Source organism: Mycetomoellerius zeteki, unplaced genomic scaffold, assembly GCF_001594055.1.
Source record: "Mycetomoellerius zeteki isolate Tzet28-1 unplaced genomic scaffold, Tzet1.0 scaffold62, whole genome shotgun sequence".
NCBI lineage: Eukaryota > Metazoa > Arthropoda > Insecta > Hymenoptera > Formicidae > Mycetomoellerius > Mycetomoellerius zeteki.
The window spans coordinates 3582602-3606098 of record NW_017257632.1 but is presented as its reverse complement, the minus strand read 5'-3'; the positions used below and the strand labels follow the sequence as shown (position 1 = coordinate 3606098).

At 38.0% G+C, this 23497-nt stretch overlaps 2 protein-coding genes across 7 annotated transcripts; one reads left to right on the top strand and one right to left on the bottom strand.

The window, feature by feature from the left end:
• The first annotated feature begins 304 nt into the window (after positions 1 to 304).
• cyst (rho guanine nucleotide exchange factor 18 cysts) lies at positions 305 to 15966 on the top strand. 6 transcript variants are annotated; one of them, XM_018457195.1, is made up of 19 exons: positions 305 to 538; positions 922 to 1030; positions 5411 to 5812; positions 6066 to 6472; positions 6801 to 6950; positions 7027 to 7214; positions 8760 to 8897; positions 9420 to 9492; positions 9596 to 9719; positions 9820 to 10012; positions 10974 to 11048; positions 12414 to 12470; positions 12619 to 13171; positions 13259 to 13488; positions 13576 to 14105; positions 14199 to 14401; positions 14521 to 14700; positions 14761 to 15467; positions 15561 to 15966. In XM_018457195.1, the coding sequence occupies exons 2-19, from the start codon at positions 991 to 993 to the stop codon at positions 15874 to 15876; spliced, it is 4566 nt and encodes a 1521-aa protein (XP_018312697.1). In that variant the 5' UTR covers positions 305 to 538; positions 922 to 990; the 3' UTR covers positions 15877 to 15966. The 6 variants fall into 6 exon arrangements, with proteins under 6 accessions (XP_018312697.1, XP_018312696.1, XP_018312701.1 ...); XM_018457194.1 differs by having other exon boundaries at positions 9417 to 9492; XM_018457199.1 differs by lacking the exon at positions 8760 to 8897.
• A 725-nt stretch (positions 15967 to 16691) lies between these two features.
• LOC108728664 (WD repeat-containing protein 89) lies at positions 16692 to 22842 on the bottom strand. Its single transcript, XM_018457383.1, has 7 exons — positions 22570 to 22842; positions 21132 to 21358; positions 20710 to 21044; positions 20511 to 20639; positions 20343 to 20437; positions 20141 to 20243; positions 16692 to 20077 (listed from the first exon to the last, which is right to left on the bottom strand). The coding sequence occupies exons 1-7, from the start codon at positions 22737 to 22739 to the stop codon at positions 19931 to 19933; spliced, it is 1206 nt and encodes a 401-aa protein (XP_018312885.1). The 5' UTR covers positions 22740 to 22842; the 3' UTR covers positions 16692 to 19930.
• Between the last annotated feature and the right edge of the window lie 655 nt (positions 22843 to 23497).

Here is a 23497-nt window from a genome sequence, read left to right as displayed (position 1 = left end):
CACAATCGAATATGAGAAGAATAATCAACTGTGATTGGTCAATTTTCTACGACTTAAGACCCTACGACCGCTACGACTTCTATTGTAGACCCCGCATGACGCTTGCTGCGTCCAGTGTGAATTAGGCATTAGACATATTAGAGTACGTGAAATTCGACTTTATATGAAATTTCTCTTATTCTGCCCCGCCCGCGCCGTCAGCGAAAATGTGGATGTGGAGCGACAGCGGTGACACGATACGGCATACGGCACGGCGTGTGACGGCGTGACCGTTGACACCGTTGACGGCACTGCGATCAGTACAAGATGGTCGATGTGCCTTTGACCGTGTCGGTGAGTCGATGTCGCTAACGCGGCTAACGGTGGCCTTGCCGATGCAGCTGCCGAGACAGCGAGACTGTGCTACCCCGCGCTACTGAACGAGCCCCGCCGTCATCCGCCGTGCTCGGAGTCGAAGATAGAGACGCGGGGAGCCCCGGGGACGCCGACGTGCGCGACGCTAAATGGCTATCGTAGGATAAGGGGTACGCGTACTTGGGTACGTATCCCGCGGGTATCCGCGGAAACCGCGTGGGAGTCGGGACGCGCGATCGACGGTGGAATGTCGATCACGATCCACCTGTCAACGCTGTCTATCTGGCGCGCACAAACTACGAAGTGCGACGAGTGTGCGTGCTTGCGCGCGCATGGACGGGCGTCCGTCCGCAAGTGAATTTCTCATCACTCCTCGGCTCGAGCTTTCTTTTCTCTTTATATTATTTTTTTAAATTTGCAAGCGGTACTTTGATCTCTAAAAGGAGAACCGTCGCCGCGAATTTCCACGGCGCTCTGACGGAGTCACGGAGCGCCCGTCGCGCCTCGATCTCGGCCTGCTGTCTGCTCGTATGCGTTTCTTAAATCGTTTCTTTTCGACTGTTGCAGTCCGTACAGTCTTCGAGAAGTGCGAGGTGCGTCCGCCCGAAGATACGCTCGAAAGGGACGTGACGAACGATGGAGAAGCGGCAGGAGGTGCTCGCCCCGTTTTCCTCCGGTAAGTCGCCTCTCGGCTTTCTCTCTTGTCTGTCGTAAGAGGATGCGTGGATGGGTGTTTGTTGTGTAGGCGTAAGTGCAACGTAGGTACGCGGCGTGTTTGCTGCGAGCCAGGCATTTATTTATATTTATATGCATCGTTTATTGACTGACGTACAATATACGTGTATGGTCAAAACATACTGAAATGTATCAATTTTAATGTCAAATATTTCCGGAGAATGAGAGAGAGAGAGAAAGAAATTGATTGTGTGTGTCAAAAAGTCAGAATGTTTCCCCTGAATTCTTGAAAAATATTATACGAAAGTGTCCGAAAATACCGAGGAAAATATCATACGTTACATATATTTACATATATACATTTTCTTATTATTTTCTTGTTTGTGATATTTTGAAAGAATGAGATGCCTGAAATTTTACCTATGGAGAAAAAAATATTTACTTTATTATCTTAAAATTCTAGCGGTTTACATTTTAAACACTGATAAGGATTATCTAGTGATTACATAATCATAGTTTTAAAATACAACTATATGACATCCTTCGTTAAAACGTCTCTTATCAAGAAATAAATAAATATTATTGAAAGCAAATGAAATAGGAAAAAAATATTAAAAAAGTTATTTTGTTTTAGAAAATGAATTGACAAAGATTCTATTATACGAACATTATAATGAACGTTGCATACATAAATATTAAGAGGAAGGAACGTCGTAATGTGTATTGGAGTGAGATGCATTTTACGTACCAGTACGCTTGATGTGTCTTGTGTGGTACATACTTATATATGTATCTATCATTGCTATTTATGTTGGAACAGAAACAAAAGAATATTCTTGAGGTAATCAATACCATGTAAAGTGTAGAAAGAGAGAGAGAGAGAGAGAGAGAGAGAGAGAGAACTTGCTATATTCTAAAATGTATGAAACACGTGTACTATATTTTGTTATTTTTTTATCTCATGATAAATATTTAAAAAGGTATATATTAAAATAATGAAAAAATGAATTAAGAAAAACTAAATTGAAAAAAACAGTCTTGTATAAGAGAGTGTCATTAGGTATAATTATGTTTGTACACTAATCAGTATACTTTTATATTTTTTGAAAACATTTTAGGGATTGTTTAAACAACTATGATAAAAAGTTCAGTTTTTAAAATTGTATCCATATTATGCTCTGGCACGTCTGAGCAAAGTCAGCATCCTGCTGAGAGATCTAATTTGCGAATTCTCATCGGCGTTTACCCTCGTTAAAACAAGATTAACGTTAAATGGCGTGGTAAAGCGTTTACAGTGATCTAATCTGTTAAACGAAAATTCAACTCCGTGAGTATCTGATAATGGCAATAATATCAATTTTGCGCTTGACGTTCACCGTAACACGAAAGTAATACAGTTAGTTTTTCCGCAGCGCGATCGATTACGTGCTGTCGCACGCTTTTGCGAAGAAAAGAATAGAAACGGAAAACGGAGGATTGCGAACATTGTGATGTCACTTGAAAGCCAGGAGATGCCGAAACTTTCTCCGGAAGCACGGAAATCTCTGTGCGCCGTTATTTCTTATATATATATATAGTGAGCACGGAATTCCGTACATTGTCACCCATAAAATAATTATCGTCGAATGCCGTAAGGTTTCCACGTGCAGACCAACACAAATATCGCTGTATCGAATATTCTCACGATGAAGGAACGATCGTTGCGGGCTACTTCAGTGAAAATCATTACCGCCGGAATATTTAATAACGCCGATAATATCGACTCGGAGTCACCACGGCCTACATTCAAATGCCAGCTGGAGCAACACAATCACGTCTCTCTGACGTCCCCCTGGTAACCGATACCGCGTCGAAGGGTTGTTTGTAACGCTGATTACTGCTATGATGAAACCTTTCCGTAGTAAAATGATTGATAGAAAACTGAAAAGGGGCAAGATAGCCACATTGAAGATACAATAGTAAAACAAACGGAAAAAATTATTGAAAAGTAAATTGAAGTATTTTATTGCGTTGCTAGAAGCGCATTGATCGATAAATGTAGAGCTTGAATATTAATAACGTGAAATATTCATTTTAAGTAGATTTTATTTTAATCTCTCTCTTTGACATATATATAAAGCTTAGTTATTTTAAAAATATTTAAAGGAAGCTAAATAAATATTTTGTGGTTATCAAATGGTATATAATATTTTTTTATGGTATATATTTACACGATTTTTCGAAGAGAGAGAGAGAGAGAGAGAGAGAGAGAGAGAGAGAGAGATATGGTATAAAAGCTTTCAATACAAAATTGCATTTTATTAAAATACTGGCTTTTATGTGATTTACACTTATAAGCAATTAAAGATTGGTGAACTGTAATGAATTCAGATTTATATTACAAATAGAAAACGCAAAACACATTCTCTAATTATGTCCATTATACAATTCGTTTTATTAATATCAATTCCTCATAAATTTCACTTAATTATTTTTCTATTTCTTCCTAATTTCATTTCTAGGAAGTGAGAAGCCAATTTAAATCAAAGTTATAGCAATACTGATAAAATCATACAATGACGGTGTCGTTGTTTATAAAGATACTTATTGTTAGTGTTTTAAATTCTCAACAGTTCCCAAAAGAGAAGACGGCCAGAAAAGTTGTCCGAGAACAGAAGATTATCTGTGGAAAAGTTGTGTGGGAAGTATCTGGAGGTAGCTGGCAGCTAAAGATTCATATCGAGCCACTTGGTGACACACTCAGGGTGGAAAGATACGATACAAATCTAACAAACACACACTGTGCTGCTGATGTCGACGGCGCCGGCGGCGCGGCGGCGCGGCGGCGGTGGTAATAGCAGTGGTGGAGGAAAAGCGAGTTGAAGGTTGGCGGTGGTGATGGCGGCGGGTTACAGGGTCGCGGGGGTGTACGGCCATGGAGGGAGCGGAGGTAGTGGTGCGCGCGGACCACTGGATCAATTCTCGTTCCGGGAGCTACATAGGAGGAAAAGCAACAGTCTGTCAGCCCCTTCCTACCCGGAAAAGTGCTCGGCCACGGTACGCTATTTTGTACGCTCCTCGCGCCTGTCCCATTTGCCAAGGACGATGATCAATTCATCGCGAAGAAGACATCTCTCTGAGAAAAACTCAAATTGGATCAAACTACACGCGTGATCTCGATTAGATCCGTGAGAAATTTAACGCGGACGGCTACTGCAGGCGTATCGGTCACACGTAAAAGACATCGGCATAATTAACGTCACAGAAATTACAGCATGGATTCTGTTCGCATCAGGATTGAGAATCGTGGTACCGCAGCTCAAATCGAACCAGTTAATAGCCTTAATGCTTTACCACAACGCAACGTTATGTATGGAGTTACGATTCTCCGGTTTAGTTTCTCACGAACGTTAGTCGCGATCGCATACAGTTCGATCTGGAAAACGAATTGTCTGACATACGAAACGAAAAAATATTTCTTTGTCATCCTTCGCCCGCTTCGACTTTCGTTTCCAAGCGTCGCTGCGAGATCATGTGATCCTTAAAATTCAACTTGCGTTCGTGGTGCCCGATTCGGAATCCGGTTTGACCTTAACATACTTGACGATGTTATCAGTCGGAGAACTCGTCCCAACGGACACATCGTAGGAATCGAGACGGTCCTTCTTCTGGACGCCCGCACCGTTACGGCGTTACGTTGTCCCGATTGCGTTCGCATACTTAAGCGGAAAACGCAGATGCGAATTGTTGTCAGCGGACTGCACAATCTGACCTGATTTCCATTGAATATGCCTTTATGCGATATTTCGAGAGCGGAGTCCGAGATGAGGCCGTCGCGGGGGTCGGTGTGATTGTCGCGAAGTCGCCGTTTGTTCCTAGTCCCGCGAGTCAATAGAGAGGCGGCGCGAGGAGGACGTTTCGGTATCGGTTTTTCGGTATCGCGCTTCCGAACTCCCTCTGACTCCGAGCCCAACTCCCGACTTTCTATACTATGTACATCGCCGCGTGAGGATACCGCCAGTAAATTTCTTTACCCGCCTCTTCCCATCACTATTAGTTTTTGCTATTAAACTGCGAAAAACATGACACTGTTTCTGTCTCTCATTTCTCGTCGCATACATTGGCTATAATTTTAATAGAGTAAGGTCTGATAATGTAGGATTTTGCTTGTAGCATGGCGTTGAATTATAATGAAGGAACTTACACACATACACACACTTTATCCAAAAGACTTTCTGAGAACATCCTTAGAACGTTTAGAGGATATAAGAACGGCCTTTGAACATTTTTAGAACGTTTCTTGGAGTCTTTGCTGTATAGGAATGATACGGTGATAATGATGATGTCGATGTTCGATTGTCAGTAATTATTGTAACGCGACGATTGTATAATATGTTGACAGACGAGTGTCCGAACAGCGGCGAAGATAGCGAGGAGGATGTAATAACCGATTACCTTGGCTCATCGCACTCCGACTGCGATCGCGTGCTGCCTATCATTAATGGGGATTTACGCGGCCTGAGTTTACACGGCGGCATAATTACGGAGACCGGCTACAGCACCAAAGACAATACCGATAAAGCGCCGATCACCATGTCTGAGGGCGGCGATGAACATCAGCACCACCATCACCACCATCACCACCACCACCACCAGCAGCAGCAGCAGCAGCAGCAACAGCAGCAGCAACATCCGTTACTCACACTCGGCACTAATATTATACAAGCCCAGCCTAATCCTCTAGTGCCCATCATTAGCGTCACGCCGCATTCGCCCGGTGTGGCCAAGAATTATCCGATCCTAGGTAATTAGGTTTCATTTCACTTAATTGAATTTGGAGATTGGAGATACCAACTTATATACAGTTCTTATTTTATTTTCAAACGCATGATGATTCACACAATATTCAAATTTATATAAGAGAATAAACGTAGATATAAATATCGAGACGTATTTTCATAAAATTTAAAAGAACTTCAAAATTATACAAGTTAAAACATAAAAGGAGAAATTAAAACATTAATAAACGTTCAATTCTTTATATGTTCTTCTTACAGAGGAGAATTTACAGCAACTGCACGAAATACATGACTGCATCCAGCGTATGCGAGACTTGACATTAGGCACTTTGGGATATCATATTCGCGCCTCCAACAACGCTCCACAAAGATTGACCTCCTCCTGCCCGTCCCTATGTCCGCTGGTTTCGGCCGAGCTCGCATCTCGACCCGGCAATCATCATCACCACGACACTGGTTCTGATCCGGACCTTGTCCTCGGTAATTGCTCTACAAACAGCTCCCCAACGCATTTCCCTTCAGCGGGTGGTCATGCCCGCTCGCAACAAGCCCAAGGTATAGATAGAAGACGCAGCTGGACTGGAGATCTGGGAGATCTGGAGGAGAACCGACACGGCCGCCGCCGATATTCCTCCGGACAAAATCATCTGCAGGCCCAAAATATGGTTAATATTGCCCATTACTTGTTGAAAGGGCACCTTGATTCAATTTCGGTGAATTCATATTTCGATGTGAATTTTGATGTTATGCAAAAATATTGTTGCATTCTCATTATTAAGAATGTAGAAATTATCTCTTGTGTCTGTAATCGAAATTTGAACTTATCGAAATTATATCGATCTCAGATGCCCGATCGTAATCACACTTTCATTCACCTTACAATGGTAGCATGGTTTTGGTTGCTTCGTTGTCTTGCGCATTGCGCTTCTTGCCGAAGCCATCGCTAAATACCGCTCAACACGCAATCACGACGTACTCGTTTACTCATTTCAGCGACAACGCAGCATTAGTTTAAGTAGCCTAGACAGCGAAAACGAGATAGAATTAGATGGAAAATCATGTACCGGACCTGTAGGCGTAAGCAATCGAGCATGCAGATCACAAACGAGCACGCACTCATTGAACGAAGCTGATCTTGTACAGGTAATTTTCGAGATGATTTCTTTTTTCGACATGCACGCGGGGACGAAGTACTACATAGCAAATTTTTCTTTGACAGAACGAATATCAGAAGATAGTCACAAAAAGGAGTAGTCAGAGATTAGCAGAAAGTAGCAGTTTAATGCCAGGACTGACTGGTTCGCGTTTACCTCTTCAGAAATCTATATCGACGCCCTCGATTGTTACACCGCAGGTTCACGCGCATTTAGCTGAAACCGGAACTCGGACAACGCCTTCACTTGCAGCGTAAGTCCATTACGAATCATGAATGAAGATCACATAGCTAGATCAACGATAATAAACAAATAGATACTTATATATTATTTTCTAATGTCTTATATAGAAACGTCACTTTTCGAATAGTCGTTATCTAGCTTGCGATCTTATTATTAATTAGCACACAAAAAGCTATGCACATATATATATATATATATATTTTATGCCGTGTACATTCATGTGTGTGTAAACACCCATACATGTACACTTTCACGCGTATATATTTATATCTTGTTTTTCGATTTTTCAATCTTTCGCACAAGTAGAAACTCATTTTGAAAATGCAGACGCAGACGTACTCATGCATGAACACTTATAAGTAGTAGAATAAATCTCAGAGATATTTATATTTATAGATGCCTGAAACATTCTACATTAGATAAATTTTTTAACTTATCTTATGACTGCTCGCGTATTATTGTATATTGCAAGTCACATAAAATGTAGAAAGAAAAAGTCATATAAAATAATAATCTTTTAATAGCCATTCGTATAGTTTGATACATATTTTGTCTAAAGAACATTGTGGCTTACATTATTAGTTATTGATGACGAGTACAATTAATAATCTTGCGTCTTTTATTTTATGTGAGACAAAAGTAGTAATAACACAGTTCAACAAAAATTGATTTTTTTTCCTCCCATGAAAAATTCAAAGAGATTCTGAAAATAGATGTAAAAAAAGCATACCTGTGTCTCGGCACTGACTTCGAAAATTTTCTGGGAAATAAAAAAACTGATAATTACAAAGAAATTGTTGCTGAAATGATTTCGGCTTTCCATGCAACGAAAGTAAACATGTTGCTCAAAATACACTTTCTTTACAATCATTTGGATTTTTTCCACCAAATTTAGGTGAATTCAGTAATGAACATGACGCTTTCACCAAGACATTGCGATCATTGAGAAACGCTTTAAAGGAAAAGACGTCAGACACATGCTTGATGAATACTACTGGTCTATTGTTCGTGATACAAAATCAAAATCATACAAACGGCAAATCAAACGACCAAGATTCCTACTATAATAATTATAATTATAATTTTAATTGTATTATTATTATAATAATACAAAAATTTGAAAATATATGAAAAAAATGATGCTCAGTTGTTTTTAATTTATTATATAATTTAGGACAATTGTAAAAAGCCAATATGAAACAAATACGATAAATGGCTGCATAAAAAACGTTAATGACTTGATCTGATAAAACGCCGAGACACGGATATATTTTTTTACACCTATTTTCAGAATCTCTTTGAATTTTTCATGGTAGGGAACCTGTGTTGTACTGTGTAATAGTGCATATCTGCTATTAATTTAAAAGCTTAGTTTTATATACATTTTATCGATTACTTATGCCAATATAACTGTTTTTCTAATCGCGAGCAGTTTATTATTTCAAATATTATCGATCATCTGAGAATATCTGAACTACAGTATTATTCATTATACACGATAGTTGCTTAGTTTGTGTTTGTACTTGAAAATTTGCTACAATCCTGCATGAAACAGCCGTCATGAAAGAAACGAAAAGGGTAGTGGGAGTGAGACAGAAACCGAAGATCTTCATACATCACACAGCCATGAATTCCATGAAGACAGAGAGGGAACTCCAAATGTCCAGATATCCCTTGACGAGCTTTTGACTGAGTGAGTACTCCGACGTCTTAAGTTCTTCATATTTAAACGAATTATTTATGATACTTCGAAAATCTTTTAATGTTTCTGATGGGAATGGTTTGTACCGGTTTATCAATCGATTGATTTTGTAACCAAAAATAGTCTGTAGTTACATTACAACTGCAAACCAAAGATGGACTCACATGCATTTATTTATTTGAAATAATTTTTTCTCAATTCATTTCTCTTTAGATATTAATTAAAATATGTGTAGGCAGTTTAATGTCACTTAAGACTCACTAAACAAAAATTATCGAAATATATAACAACGAAAATTACTATATCACGTGATTGTGCATGCAACACATTTTAAAACACGTAGCTCTGCACACATTACAGAAATTACACGTACATTTTTATCTCGCAATAAGCTATGAATAGATCAAAACGCTTCTATAGTTGCACTGCTAATCATCTACAAAATGAAATTTTAAATATCTATTTCAGATTGTAAATCGAACAAAGTTGGTATATATATTAATTTTTCAGTAGTACTGCATATGACGATCATCATTCCGAAAAGACAAGACGAAAGCGCGGTTCTATTTTCTTTCGGAAAAAGAAGGTAAATCGATAATCTAAAAAAAAAATTATTTGATAAAGATAATCTGATATTACCTGATAAAGAACATTCCTGATGAAATTTTTATGCTGAAATCTTATTTCAGGATAAAAGCGGAAAGAAGACTAGTCAACAGCATCTGTGGGTAACGATGACGGTAGGATCTCAAGGAAGCTTATGTGATGTTTGTATGAAACATTCGACGAATAAACCTCTCCTTCATTGCGACAGTAAGAAAACAGCTATATTGAATTAAATAACTCACGATTGCCGTAAATGTTATAATTAACTTTTTTAAAATTACATTTTATTTAATTTTTATAAAATTAGATTGCGGAACGTCGGTTCATCAAAGTCAGGGATGTAAGGATCAAGTAGTGTTGGAGTGCATCAAATCTAAGCATCACTCCGGCAAATTCGCAACAAAGTCTTTATCCAACGTTTCCATCTCGAGTAACAGCAGCGTCAACAAACGGGGTTCTACGACGTCTCTACCACCACCAGCCTCATCCGGAAGCGGAAGGTAATAAACTTATACCGATAAAGATTATACATTTTTTTTTTGCATTGGATCTGCGTATCTGTGGTTCAAGATTCGCACGCAAATAGCATGCCTGGGCTGAAACTCGGAGTTTATAACGAACTTCTTTTAGCTATGCGAAATGATTAATGAATAACTCAAATCATTGCCTAATTTAATTGGCAATTATTGATGGATTAGAATTTTACTCACTTCATATTTAGATATTTAAATAAGAAAGAAGATTCGATAATTTATCAAGTAAAAAAATTTTTGTATCTAATATATATATGTAAATAGTATAAAGCGAAATGGGAAAAATCTTAAACCAAACAAAATTTGTATATCTGTTTATTACTCCGAGGCTTTAGCTGGCTCAGAAGCTTATTATTTCTGGTTAATTTCGCAGTTTAGCAACATCAATAGTACGGCAAGCTTTAGCGCGTTCAGCATCGCGCCGCTACATCTTGATATAATATTATTTTTTTACATATATATTATGCGTATTACTTTATACAGAATATACCATGCTCAGACTACCTCAGCTAGCTTTCGGTTTGCTATTATTACATAAGTACACAAGCTACAAAGATAATACTAGCGGCTGATATACTGTCGATAATTGCGTGATAATAAAAAGTTATCAAACTTATTGACGTAACTCCAAGAGTCATCCGATTCTAAATTTTAATTACATTACGTCGATTAAAAAAAAAGGACAAAGCTGTATATTTATTAATGAACAGAAATTCTTGCGTGTGGGAACGATTTGTTAAAGATAGCTATCGACGTGTAAAATCAAAAAGAGAATAGAAAAAGAATTAGCAAGAAACATGGAAATGAAGAAAAAACGGCCTAATAGGCGAAATGAAATTGCCCTAATGCAGTATGTGCTTTTTCCTTCTCCCGTGCATTCCCTCTCGTGCAACCACGTGCAAACTGATCGATTGTACGACGATTAAAGGGAAATTAACAGCCACAAGAAAACCGTGTCAAGCTACAGCCCTTGGCGGCGAGTCGCCACTAAACTTGGAGTCAAGTAAGTCTCTGATATCTGATGTGTTCCTCTTGTATTCTGTCGAAAGCGTTCGTTTCTGTTCGTGTATCTCAAGCTGAATTTGGACCAAGTAAATGAGTGCAAACAAACACGAATCAACAACTTACTTTCATGTACCATTCGCATTCATTGAAGCAAGTTGTTTATTCAGTTGTTTGTTCGCGATCTTTTGTTTAATCTGGATCCAGCTTTACAACGCGTCTAGGAAGACGCGCGTTTCTCGTTTCTCGATTTTTTTCTCGCACACTACACATGTATACACATACACATACATGCATATTGTCCAGCAACGGCAATCGACTTCTGCCGTCTTGTCTTATATACCTGGAAGAGACATCATCTTGCCCTGCCTATGCTTCTGATCTTGTGCTTGCTTCTATGATTTGTGCCCATTCAATAATATGTTTTGTGTTACCTCTTCTCATTGTAATCTTCGCCTAAATTATAGCGCGTAAGTTCGCGAGCATTAATCCATAAGGTAATTTTTCCACAAGTAATTACACATCGAACAATATATTATCACAGTAGATACATGTTCATGACATGTTACCAGTTTCTATCTCTCCTTTCTACTTTATACCTCGCCCTTTCAACGATAGTTTGTCACGTTTCTGTCTCTCGTCGTTCCCACTTCGTTTCTCAATGTGTCACGAGATTTCGTATCTGAATTCTCACTATAGACAGTTATGTTCTCGTAATAGTTTGTAAAGTTTTGGATCGGGTCGGGATTAAGATTTAATAAAAATATAAAACGGGTGCTGTTCTTCGAGTCTCCCGTAATGCCTCATATATGTGATTCGTGTTCTCGATTGCTGGAAAAGTTTAAGTAAATTGTAGAACACAATAGGAGCGGAGAGAAAACAAGTGGTTGTATCTATGACGCATGTACCACCCGACCTGAACTCGGAGTTTCCGGCTCTTGCAGATTATTGCTCATCTGCGAATGGCTTTTTGCTATGTATTAATATCAAAGACTTTTTATCTTTCTGAATTTATCTTACAATTAGACCGCTAGTTTTATTGGCTGTATATTGCAACGAACGACATTGATTATGTAATGAGAATCAGATGAAGATTCATATATGATTCTTAAATGAAGATATCAAATATCGTCTGCAAGGTTTGTATAGAAAAGATGCTGAGAAGATACTAAAATTTTTAAAACACATTATAATTCACAGTAATCACAGTCTTTTTAAAAGGCCGGCATCTCAGTACATTAATTTCAAGAGTCTTTCAAGCTGAAGTTCAACCTTAACATTGTGTGCCTTGTTTAAGGGAGAATAAAACTTTTCTTTATTAATCATAAATCGTGCTTTATGAAACAAAGCTATATCTTTCTTTCAGTCAAACGATAAACGAAGAAAAAGATGCCGAGAGCGGGCAACATCGTGATCTTCTGAGGTTTGTAAATATATGTTTTTTCTTTTTTTCTTAGATATTGTAATAAAGTTGAATCCGTAAATTTTAATCAAGGTAGCCATACTATGTATACCGTAACGCCGTAGTGAACAACAAAAAACTAAATAAAGTGACTTTTCGCTTATTTCAGCGGATGGGAAGAATTTGACTTTGGGGACGATGCTCATCAGTTCACGGTGGCAGATCTCGAGGAACTAGATCCTGAGCTGACATTGGGAAAGGAGGAGCCTGATTCTTGGAGCTCCGCGATCGGACGTAATATCGCATTACGTCTCGTCGATCATTGCGATCGCGAAGTGAAGAGACAGGAACATATATACGAATTCGTGCTCACGGAGAAACACCATTGTTTAGTGTTGCTCGCCATGGAGAAGATCTTCGCGGAGGGATTGCGACGACACTTTCGTCTGGGCCAGCCGGATCTCAAGCGCATGTTTCCCCGACTACGGGATCTGATCGATATCCATCTGCGGTTTCTGCGGTTGCTGCGAAAACGACAGACTGCTAACCCCGTAGTTTCTACGATCGCCGACATTCTAGTTGAACAATTCTCAAATGACAATGCGCAACGTATGAAGAGTGCGTATGGGGAATTTTGCAGTCGTCATCGGGACGCCGTCGAAGTGTACAAGTATTACTTGCGTAACGATCCTCGCTTCGCTCGTTTCGTTCGCCACTGTCAGGTGAGTTTTAGTAATGAATAACTAGCAAATGACCAATGTAGGTTCGAATGATATGATTTATTAAAATGAAATAATTTATATCCTTAGACGAATCCTTTGTTGAAAAAGAAAGGTATACCCGAATGTATACTTTTTGTTACTCAACGTTTGACGAAGTATCCATTGTTGATCGAGCCGCTCATTAAAACTGGCATTGCACAAGAGGAAAGTGAAGACTTACGTAAAGCACTGATCCTTGTTAAAGAGATTTTAGCTGATGTAGATGCTTGTGTAGCCGATAAAGAGCGAGAAGATAGAAAATTAGAAATATACAACAAGTAAGTTTCGACTTTTTTTTCTTTTGATTATTCTTACTTTTCCGCATGATTATTTTTTCGGAACTATAAATATTAACGTTTTTATAGGATCGACGCGAAGTCATTCGCGACGTATCGTGGTAATAAATTCAAGAAGTCAGATATAATTAATAGAATTTTGAAGTTCGAGGGCACTGCATACTTAATGCAAGGTCGTGGCAAAATGACTGCCATCGTAGTGGTCGTTCTCTCAGACATATTGTTTTTCTTGGCTGAGAGAGATCAGAAATACGCGTTCTTCGTGCCTGACAATAAAGCGGGTATAGTATCGCTGCAGAAACTGCTGGTTCGCGAAAAGGCTCGTCAAGAATCTAGCATTTATCTAATAAGCAGTAACCCAGCCGAACCAGAAATGTTCGAACTAAAAATTCAAAAACCAAAGGACAAACAATTGTGGATACAGGCTATTCGGTCGGCAGTCGAGGCTTGCCCACAAGATCCTGAAAACGAAACCGACACGCTGACTGAGAATAGTAATGAATTGCGAGATACTCGTGCCTCCTCGATTTCGCTAGTCTCCAGTGAAGAGAAGCAGCGTATTGCCAAGATTAAGGAGTCACATATACTTAGAATCGTCGGTATGTTCTTTTAGCTCTTTTCAACGTTTTCGTAACTTTTAATATCGTTTTGCTTTTTCCAATGTATTCAAATAAACAATTGTGTTGTGTCAGGCGAATTGCGAAAGAAAGATGCAGAGCAAGCGCTGCTGTTCGAAGAGAAGATGAACTTGCAAATGCGGCTCTTACAAGCGGCGAATGTTTGCAGCGGGAACGAAAACGATAACGAGAGAATTGAGAAGCATGAGAAAGAAGGTGCCGATTACACCCGGCTGGTGCACAATGAAGGAACTGATACCACTCAATTGTGGCAAGAAGTTAGTATCATTCAATTAATACTATCTCATATCCAATTAATATTATTTATAAATTAAATTATTGTGGATTCTTAATTTATAAATCGGCGGATTAATCATAAATTTTATATTGGATACAGGTGGTTGTGGCCGTGCAAGAAGCGACACGTCTCGCTAGCTCACTGTCGTTCAGCGCGGGCGGCGCTACTCTGTCACGAAGCTTAAGCTCCGCCGGCGAACGCCACAGTGAAGCTTACATTCCACCAGCTCTTTGCGTTCCTCGAAGAGCCGAAACATTTGCCGGTTTTGATCATAATAAAGTATGTATAAACGAACAAGTAAATGTCAAATAATCGTATAAAATAATATTTGATTTTTAGGAAAGATATCCACGTGATTCGAACACGATATCGCATACCGTAATTCCCGTTCCGAAACTGTGTGAGTTACCCAAAGAAAATCCCGATGAGAAAGGCGGCCAAGAACTGGAGACAAACAAGGATCAGCAGTGGGCGGCGATACGTTTGTCTCATCATGTTTATACGTTGCTCTGTATAATAAGTAATCAAATGACAACGATCGATAGTCTGCAAGCGCAATTGGCTGCTTGTAAAGAGGGCAAATCATCCAATAGCCGACCGAATCCGAATCGTCAATTGGAAGAGCTGCGAAACTTGCAGGATCAGCTGTGCCGGGAGAAAGCAGCGTTTCGTGTTGCGTCTCAACAGGAGAAGACTCAACTGGAGGAAGAACGAACTGAATTGGCGCGACAGAGAGAGCAATTGGTTGCGGAGCAGCGGGATGTAACGCAACAACGGGATCAGTTGTATCGACGACTCGAGGCATTGGAGCGACAGGGCGTAACGCTGGTCGGAAGTTCCACGACCGGCTCGACAATGATTCACCTATCTCACTTAACGCAAAACGCCGAAACGCAGCAAAGCATACGTAGTAAGGCACAACCCGAAGCGAAACGCATCCCTCTAAATCTGATCAGCGCGACGAATCAGCAGAAAGTACAGAGTAATTTGCCGGTTAAGCAACAGCTACCACTGAAGCTCGCCAGTGGGAGTAACAATAACACAAGGTAGAACTAGCTCATTCCACCCTAAACATTGCAAACGTTTATCCTTTAGTTGACAAGTAATAATCTATGTTTCATTGTATCTATGTTCGACAGAAGCGGTAGCACTACGAGCAATAATAGTCCGGATCGGCACTCCAGGGCAGGCAGCAGTCCTGCGATCGTCACCGGATCGTCCACCTATTCGTCACCAGAACTTGGGAACAGCCACCATCATGGAATTGGCGGAAATCATACGCATTTGTCGAATCGCTCGCTTCGCATTACTCGCTCGCCGCCCGACACCCCGTACGTACATCAGCAGGCACAACAGCAGCAGCAGCAGCGAAGTACGGAGCCGCAATCTCAACAACAGCAGCAACAACAGCAACAACAGCAGCAACCGCCAGAGGAGGAGGTGATCTTCTTCTGACGATTCTTTCGATTCGGTCGCAAACATTCGTCTCGTTCATCACGCTCCAGTGCCGCCACCACCGGCACGACTACACCGACTTTAACACCGGCTCCGTCACCGCGCAATCAGTCCAGGAGCAGCCAACAGTCTCGCAGCCGCGTAAAATCTTTCTGATTTTCGACATAAATTTCTTGCGATGATGATCAGTCTATTTGCTGCTTCATAGATATACTCTTTCGTATATTCATCTTCTACCATTTCGCATTTTCTATCGCTCAATCTTTCCTCACTACAGGTTTGATAGTCTTACAATAGGATGCACTTAAGGCTATTTATTTCACGACGAGATTGTAACGTAATATGATACTTCATCTTGTCCACGCAATGACACTATCGTCAATAAATGAGAATAGTTAGTCTCGGTATAGCTAAGAGACAGAAAAGATGTAATACTTTATTACGTTCCAATTGCTACAACTGACGGCAATAATCATTTTTATGCCAAATCTCGCGAAATTCTATTACCTTGATGAGAGAGAGATATATTAAGAATAAAATGCAATTTTTATTAGAAGTGATTGAAGGAGAGAGAGAGAGAGAGAGAGAGAGAGAGAGAGAGAGAGAGAGAGAGAGAGAGAGAGAGAGAGAGAGAGTATTAACGGCCGGCTTAGCAAAGTAGATCAGCCGATCTTGTTGAATTCTCGTTATATTATCAAGCTGACTGACAGTTTTAGAAACAAGATTTTAGATGAATCTTTTAAACAAACCTGTTGCTGCTTGCTGAAATGCAAGGTATATAATACTTATATATATTACGATTACATATATATATATATATAAAGGAATGTGTGTACATATATATACTTTTTCATAAGCATACGCGCGCGTGTGTGTGTATGAGCATAATTGGGCATGAATGAAAAGGCAAATCGTGCATATGTACACTACCGCTCATTAATTTCAGTACATCCCCAGATTTGTTGAGTTCTCTGTAAAGGATGAACGTGATACATGTGTTTTGCACAGAAATGAGTCCACCTGTTGTTATTATAGAAGTACTTTCAGCGCTTGCATGCACTTTATATCCATTTATATAAAAATCCTTGAAAATTGTAGTTTTAAAAAACAGAACTAACAACCGGATAACATTTGATTTTTAAAATAAACAAAATACGCATGTAAGATCACGATATCATGATATCAGATACGTGTCCAATACTGTTTTGAAACTGATTCGTCAATACATATACTATATCGTTCATTAATTTTATTTTAATACACTATCCAAATCGTCGATTTTTCGGAAAGTAATGAACTAAAGAAGCTCGTTTGTGATGAATATGAATTTATATAAACATGTTTTGTACTCATACACATTGTTTACAAATATGCAAAACACATGTATCGCGTTCATCCTTTTCAAAGAAATTAACGAATCGGGAGATATATTAAAATTAATGAGCGGTAATGTATGTATGTGTGTTGTGTGGTGTGCGCGTGTGCGTGCGTGCGTGCGTGCGTGCGTGAGTGATGCGACTCATCTCGCGCAGTTGCATATCTAGCCTATGTGAATGTACGAGCGAATCCGCGGTAGTTATTCTTATATCGTAACTATTGCAGTATTTTAATACGTGCTAAAGACAGATAGGACTTATATATTAACAATTATGAATTATCATCATTATTAACAGTATATGTGCCAAGCCGCTGGTTAAAATCGATGACATTTCAGTTCCCAAAACGTTTGCTTTACGCACGATTCTGTTCTTCGCGGATATAAGTCGTATGCGATACTCCCGCGACTCTTCCCCACGAACGAATTGTAACGAAGGGATTTCATATTTGACATTTCATTTCGGGATTATTCACTGCCATTATTGTTGTTCTTTTTCTTCTCGTATTATTATCTACAATCTACTTTATTTATTGCATTATGTAAGATTGAAATGATAAAAGCTCGTGCGAACCCACATGAAATAGTACGCGAAAGCGAGAGGGTTCGTTACACTGGAATCGTAACGAACTTTCATCCCGCTCGTTGCAAGAGTTCGCGTCGGTTTTCACGGATTTTGCGCATCTCATGCACTGTATCTAATATATTTTATTTGTATGTCACACTTATGATCAACGAAAGAGGAAGTTCTTGAGTGTTGAATGGAAGATGAGGATTTTTTAAATCCTAGTACGGTCATACTGCACGTTGGGGATTGCCGATTCATTTATAATAATACAGAAAGCTAGTACATATTTAGCATATCTTAGGAAAAATCATTGCGTCGAACATTCTTTCGGATTCAGATTCGAAAATGGAAAGGATAATTGTGCGACAAACGTGTTATGTGTAATATATTGTATTGAAATGTAATTGTTAATATGACCCTAAATTATGGATTTCTGAACTCGATAAATGGTTAGTTATAATGTACATTCTTTAGCATATAAAGACTGGCGTGCAATATGATCGGATTGTGCATGACAAAGGGCTGTTGAGCCGTTGAGGCACAATGGACACAGAAGAGTCTAATTAGCCTCGTTAAGGAAACTTAAGTAATAATTTAATAATACTACATAAGTTCGTCTCAATCAATCATGGTGACAATAGATCTTAAAAAAGTATTCCGTAAGATACATATGTCGAGTTATGTGAGGGAAAGGGAAAAAAGTAAAAAAAGAACATAAGCGACTGTATTACAAGTCTACTATTGTTTACTACCTACTGCAATACCGAGCGTGTGACAAGCTCGCGAGGTGATATTTTACGATTGTAGCTGTTATAGTGTCCTCCGCGGATGAGTGTTCGACTTCATCGCATATATACATATAGATGATCTACTATTTACAGCGTGACTAATCGGGTAAAAAAAGTTTTAAAAAAAATTGAGATTTTATATCGACTCGAGAAAACTAAAAAGAGGATTAATCCTTTTTGAAGAAAACAATCTTTCTGCACGCTTGTAGATTGCTTGTTTTCTGGAAGACATGATGCAATGGAGCAAATCAGCAAGTTGATAATGTCATAGTGTATGATCGATAAAGTGCCGCAATTTTCTGTCTCCATCGACTGATGTATTTATAATAAATAAATGAAGTCGTACACAATCTTGCGGATATCTCAATAACACGCGAAGAATCAAATCGGCGATAGCTGAGGAATAGCGCGACGGCCTACGCGCGTTTCGTGGCGTTTTGTATCTTTTTTTTTTTTCTAATATAACGTCACGTGGCGTCGCAAAGTTTGAAAAAGGATATATATCTATAAAGATGATATATATATATATATAGAAATATTATATATATATAAATGAAGTTATATTAACGCGGTTTTCCACGTTTTAGCGAATCTTTACGTCCCCGATGCTCATGGGAAGTATTTTTGTACGTTTACTCTGTACCTATACTACCGTTTCGCTCTAAAACTATATCTACTGTTATCATTGTGATACTCGCTACTGCGATCGTCTTTTGAATCGTTAATGTAATATTACATAATGTGAAATAAGCGGGCGTATGTTTGGTTATTGATACGCTCATGAATTGGTAATGGGAGTTTCCTTGAATTTTGATGATTTTCAAACAGAGACTGTAAACTACTATCAATTGTTATCATTATTTGATTGACTGTCCTGTCACGAGTACTAATTGCTCGATATAAATTTCTCTATGACGATTGCCAATGTCGTCTGTTTTATTAATTCTAATCTTGCTGTGGCAAAAGGAAATCATTTCCTTACAAGTCGCGTGCGACTCCTATGATCTGTCTTGTTCTTTTCTTCCATGTCTATTAATTCAATGTATCCACAGTTACATGTGATTTACATTCCTTAGCATTTATACCACGAAACCCGTGGTGCATTTTTTTTAATCGATATATGACTCGCCGTTGAATAATCGCATAAACAAATAATACCTATTTATTATAAATGTACATACAACTGTTATTGTAATAAAGAAGAATGTGAGGGAAATATACAATTATGACACTTCGTTCATTGTTCCAATTCCACTGTGATACGATCACTTTATGGCAAAACACTTTTCCGTATTAATAAATTTTTTTTCCTAAATACTTATTTTAATAAGGTTTAGTTCTGTGATGCCAATCATGGCCAGTTCCAATTTTAGTTAACAACTTATGACTTGAATTTTGCTGTATCGACGATTCAGTTTGCCGCCAAATATTGACAGTGCCTTTCTCACCAACTGTCACCAAGCTTCCACTCTACAGAATCGAGAATACGAGGTAATTATTAATCCAAGTTTAAGTAATTTTTTTATAATTTACCTTCTCATGCATCCAGCTGTCCCGTACTATTTGTTTATTCCCTACAATTTCGTAATATATTTCCAAATGATTCTTCTTAATATTCAAGCATCTTAGATTTTCCCTGAAAAAATATAAAAATGTTACATCATTGTCAATCTAAAAAAAATCCTATTGTTTTGAATAACGCGTTACACTTATATTGTTCATTGCAAATTAATACCCTTTAACTGTGCTGGAACCCGCCAACAGGAATGGTTGTCCAAATGCATTAGTGCCATGGAATTTTACCAAGTAACAATTATCAGGATCATCATTCTGTAGATAGAATTCTTTAGTTATTCTGTAAGAAAATCAATAAACAATATGATTATAGAAAAACCATGCATACCTGTGACACGGCTAAATCACTACGCGCAAATGTTGCATATGCACTAGCACCTTCACATTCCCATAACTGTAACGTTTGTGTATGTGTCGTACACCATAAAGAATCATCAGTTAACCAACCCAGTCTGTCCTAAAAAAAAAACTATTTGATTAAAAAGATGTTCTTTATACATTATACAGAACTAAATTGATTGTCTTACCACTGATGATTCGGTATTTAAAGAACAAGTTAAGGCCAAATCTTCTGAGGATTGTATCAGGTCAAACATATTCATCAAACCATCTGTACTACCAGATGCCAAAACATTCCGCTTGGCAGGATGAAAGGTCAGACAAGTTATATCATCCATATGCGATTCCCAATATCCACCAAGGAGACTGTTTTTATTTCCTAATTTTGAACTACTTTGCCTTATGTCCCAAAACAGAATAAACGCATCTCCACCCGTGTGCTCTGTCCCACCAGCTATGAGCCTTTCATCGCAGCTAAGGTCAAAGCTAGCTAAAGGTTTTATTTTACCATTTTCTGTATTATCTGTAATGTTAAGACCAATTAAGACATAATTAAAATGTTTATCGATGAAAAATTATGTTTACAATTTTTAGAGCTGATTTTAGTCACCTTTAAATTCTGCCACAACCTTTCCCTTAGCACGCAAATCACATGCTGTTATTAATCCATCGTTAGTTGCGATATACAATATATTTTTAGAACTAGGACTGAACTTAATTCCTACAATGGGTGATCGATTATGATCTAGCATAATCGTTCGGTTCAAGGATTCGCCGACAGAATATATTATGCAAGAGTGATCTGACAAAGCTGCTCCAATCCTAAATTCCGACTCACTATACAAACAAACAATGGTTTACAACAAAATAAAATTAATACATGTAACTTTGGGCAATATATAATGAAATCATTTCATGTCATATCTAAGTGTAAAGCAATAAATAAATGCTCTAAACTGGCAATAATAAAATTTTGGTCTTAACATACTCATTAAACAAAAATATTAGTTATAAATGTAATTAAAAATATATATTACTGAGCATAATATAAATAATTTAGATTAAAAAAAATATTTATAGAAAATATCATATATGCATAAAAATATTAAACAAAGATTATATTTTACTGTAATCAAATAATTAGAACATATACAATAGTGCTAACATATACAATATGTTACAAAGAATATAAATTAGTTTTGTGTCTTTTATACAAGATTTATTTAAAAAATGGAATACTTTTGATCATACAATAAATACAACTAATTTTCTTAGATCACATATAATAATAGAAACATATTTGGGACAGATGTGTTATACTTTTGCACAGATTTAACATTAAATGTTCTATAAATAATGTTTATTTTTGTGACTAATTAGTGTACACTGTACTCAAGGGGATCCTAAAGTCGTCTGTATTAAAATTATGACTAAATCATAATTTTTGTATAACAAATACTTTTTTCCTCTTTCACAGATTCAAAAATCCTTTTCCAGGATTAAAGTATATACATTAATACGTATTTATGAGGTGAAATTTATGCCGAAAACGACAAAAAATTTCGAAATTGAAATCTTAAGAAAAATTTTTTGTCCATCTCGGCATAAACTCCACTTCACAAACACGTATTAATGTATATACTTTAATCCTGGAAAAGGATTTTTGAATCTGTGAAAGAGGAAAAAAGTATTTGTTATACAAAAATTACGATTTAGTCGGTAATATAGACTGCTTTAGGATCCCTTTAAAAGGTTTGTTTTCTGTTCCTGCACTAAACTGTACTAAAACTTTCTTTCTCGCTTTCGACAAATATCAAACATATACCTTTCTCACTTTAAGTTCCAAAAAAAGTGTACATGCACTAGTTGAGCCACAGTAAAAGAAAACAGGGCCGAAATAAAACATATATATATATATCTCACTTAAAGTGAGAAAGGTATATGTTTGATTTTAATATATATATATATATATATGAAGTTTAGGCGAAAACAAGATAGGTGCAGCGATAAAAAACTTATATAGACTTGTAAAGAAATATAAAATTTGCCTTTGGGTTCCACAGACGGATAGGATATAGTCTTTCTGATCTAGTGACTCTCTTTCTTCCAGTGACAGCGTCAACTCGACCTTCTTGTTGACTTTATCATTGTCCTGTTGGTATGATTCCGCGTCGTTCTCGACATTCAATTTTTTCAAAGACTCGTCTATCCTCGACATATTTTCCGCATTCCAGATTAGAACTGATTCAAAAGAACATTTACCAGACACTAGAACGGAATTTAAGGTTAAGTCAAACACACGCTGCACACACGCCTCAAACTTCTTCTCCTTTACCAATTACCCTTATGCCCATATTTATAGTCACACCTTATACTTAAGGCCATCACACGTACAAAAATTTTAGTCGTAAGATCGCAAGTAAATCGACCAATCACAGTCGAGCGTTTTTAAACGCGAGATCGTAATTTTGATTGTGATTGGTCGATTTGTTTGCGACCTTACGATTCCCATTTATGCGGGGTCTACAATAGAAGTCATAACGGTCTTAAGTGGTAGAAAATTGATCAATCATAGGCTGCGTTCAGCAGACTCAACAGTTTTGCAACCGTTTTATGATTGCTGCTGAGATAGGACCATTCTTCTAGATCTAAAAGTATGATCCAATTAGCGCGAAGGAAACTTACAACAGTTGCAAAACAAACGTTCTGCTGAACGCACCCATAGTTGATTATTCTTCTCATATTCGACTGTGATTGGTCAATTTTCTACGACTTAAAACCCTACGATTGCTACGACTTCTATTGTAGACCCCGCATAAAGAAGCCTTAAGCTGGTTCTACATTAATCGCATCGCAGCGTCGCAAGCGTGTCGCAAGCGTTGGAGTCCAATCAGAGTCGAGCTAGATTGACGTTAATTGGACCGCAACGCTTGCGATGCTGCGATGCGACTAATGTAGAACCAGCTTTATGCGGGG

Bases quoted from the DNA above. Each gene is read 5' to 3' on its own strand.
- cyst (XM_018457194.1), top strand. From the start codon at position 991: ATGGAGAAGCGGCAGGAGGTGCTCGCCCCGTTTTCCTCCG. The intron at 8,898-9,416 runs GTGAGTACTCCG...TTAATTTTTCAG, and splicing joins CTTGACGAGCTTTTGACTGA to TAGTACTGCATATGACGATC. The intron at 9,493-9,595 runs GTAAATCGATAA...ATCTTATTTCAG, and splicing joins TTTTCTTTCGGAAAAAGAAG to GATAAAAGCGGAAAGAAGAC.
- LOC108728664 (XM_018457383.1), bottom strand. From the start codon at position 22,739: ATGTCGAGGATAGACGAGTCTTTGAAAAAATTGAATGTCGAGAACGAC. The intron at 21,359-22,569 runs GCAAATTTTATA...TTGTTTGTATAG, and splicing joins TCCGTCTGTGGAACCCAAAG to TGAGTCGGAATTTAGGATTG. The intron at 20,640-20,709 runs GTAAGACAATCA...TTTTTTTTTTAG, and splicing joins TAAATACCGAATCATCAGTG to GACAGACTGGGTTGGTTAAC.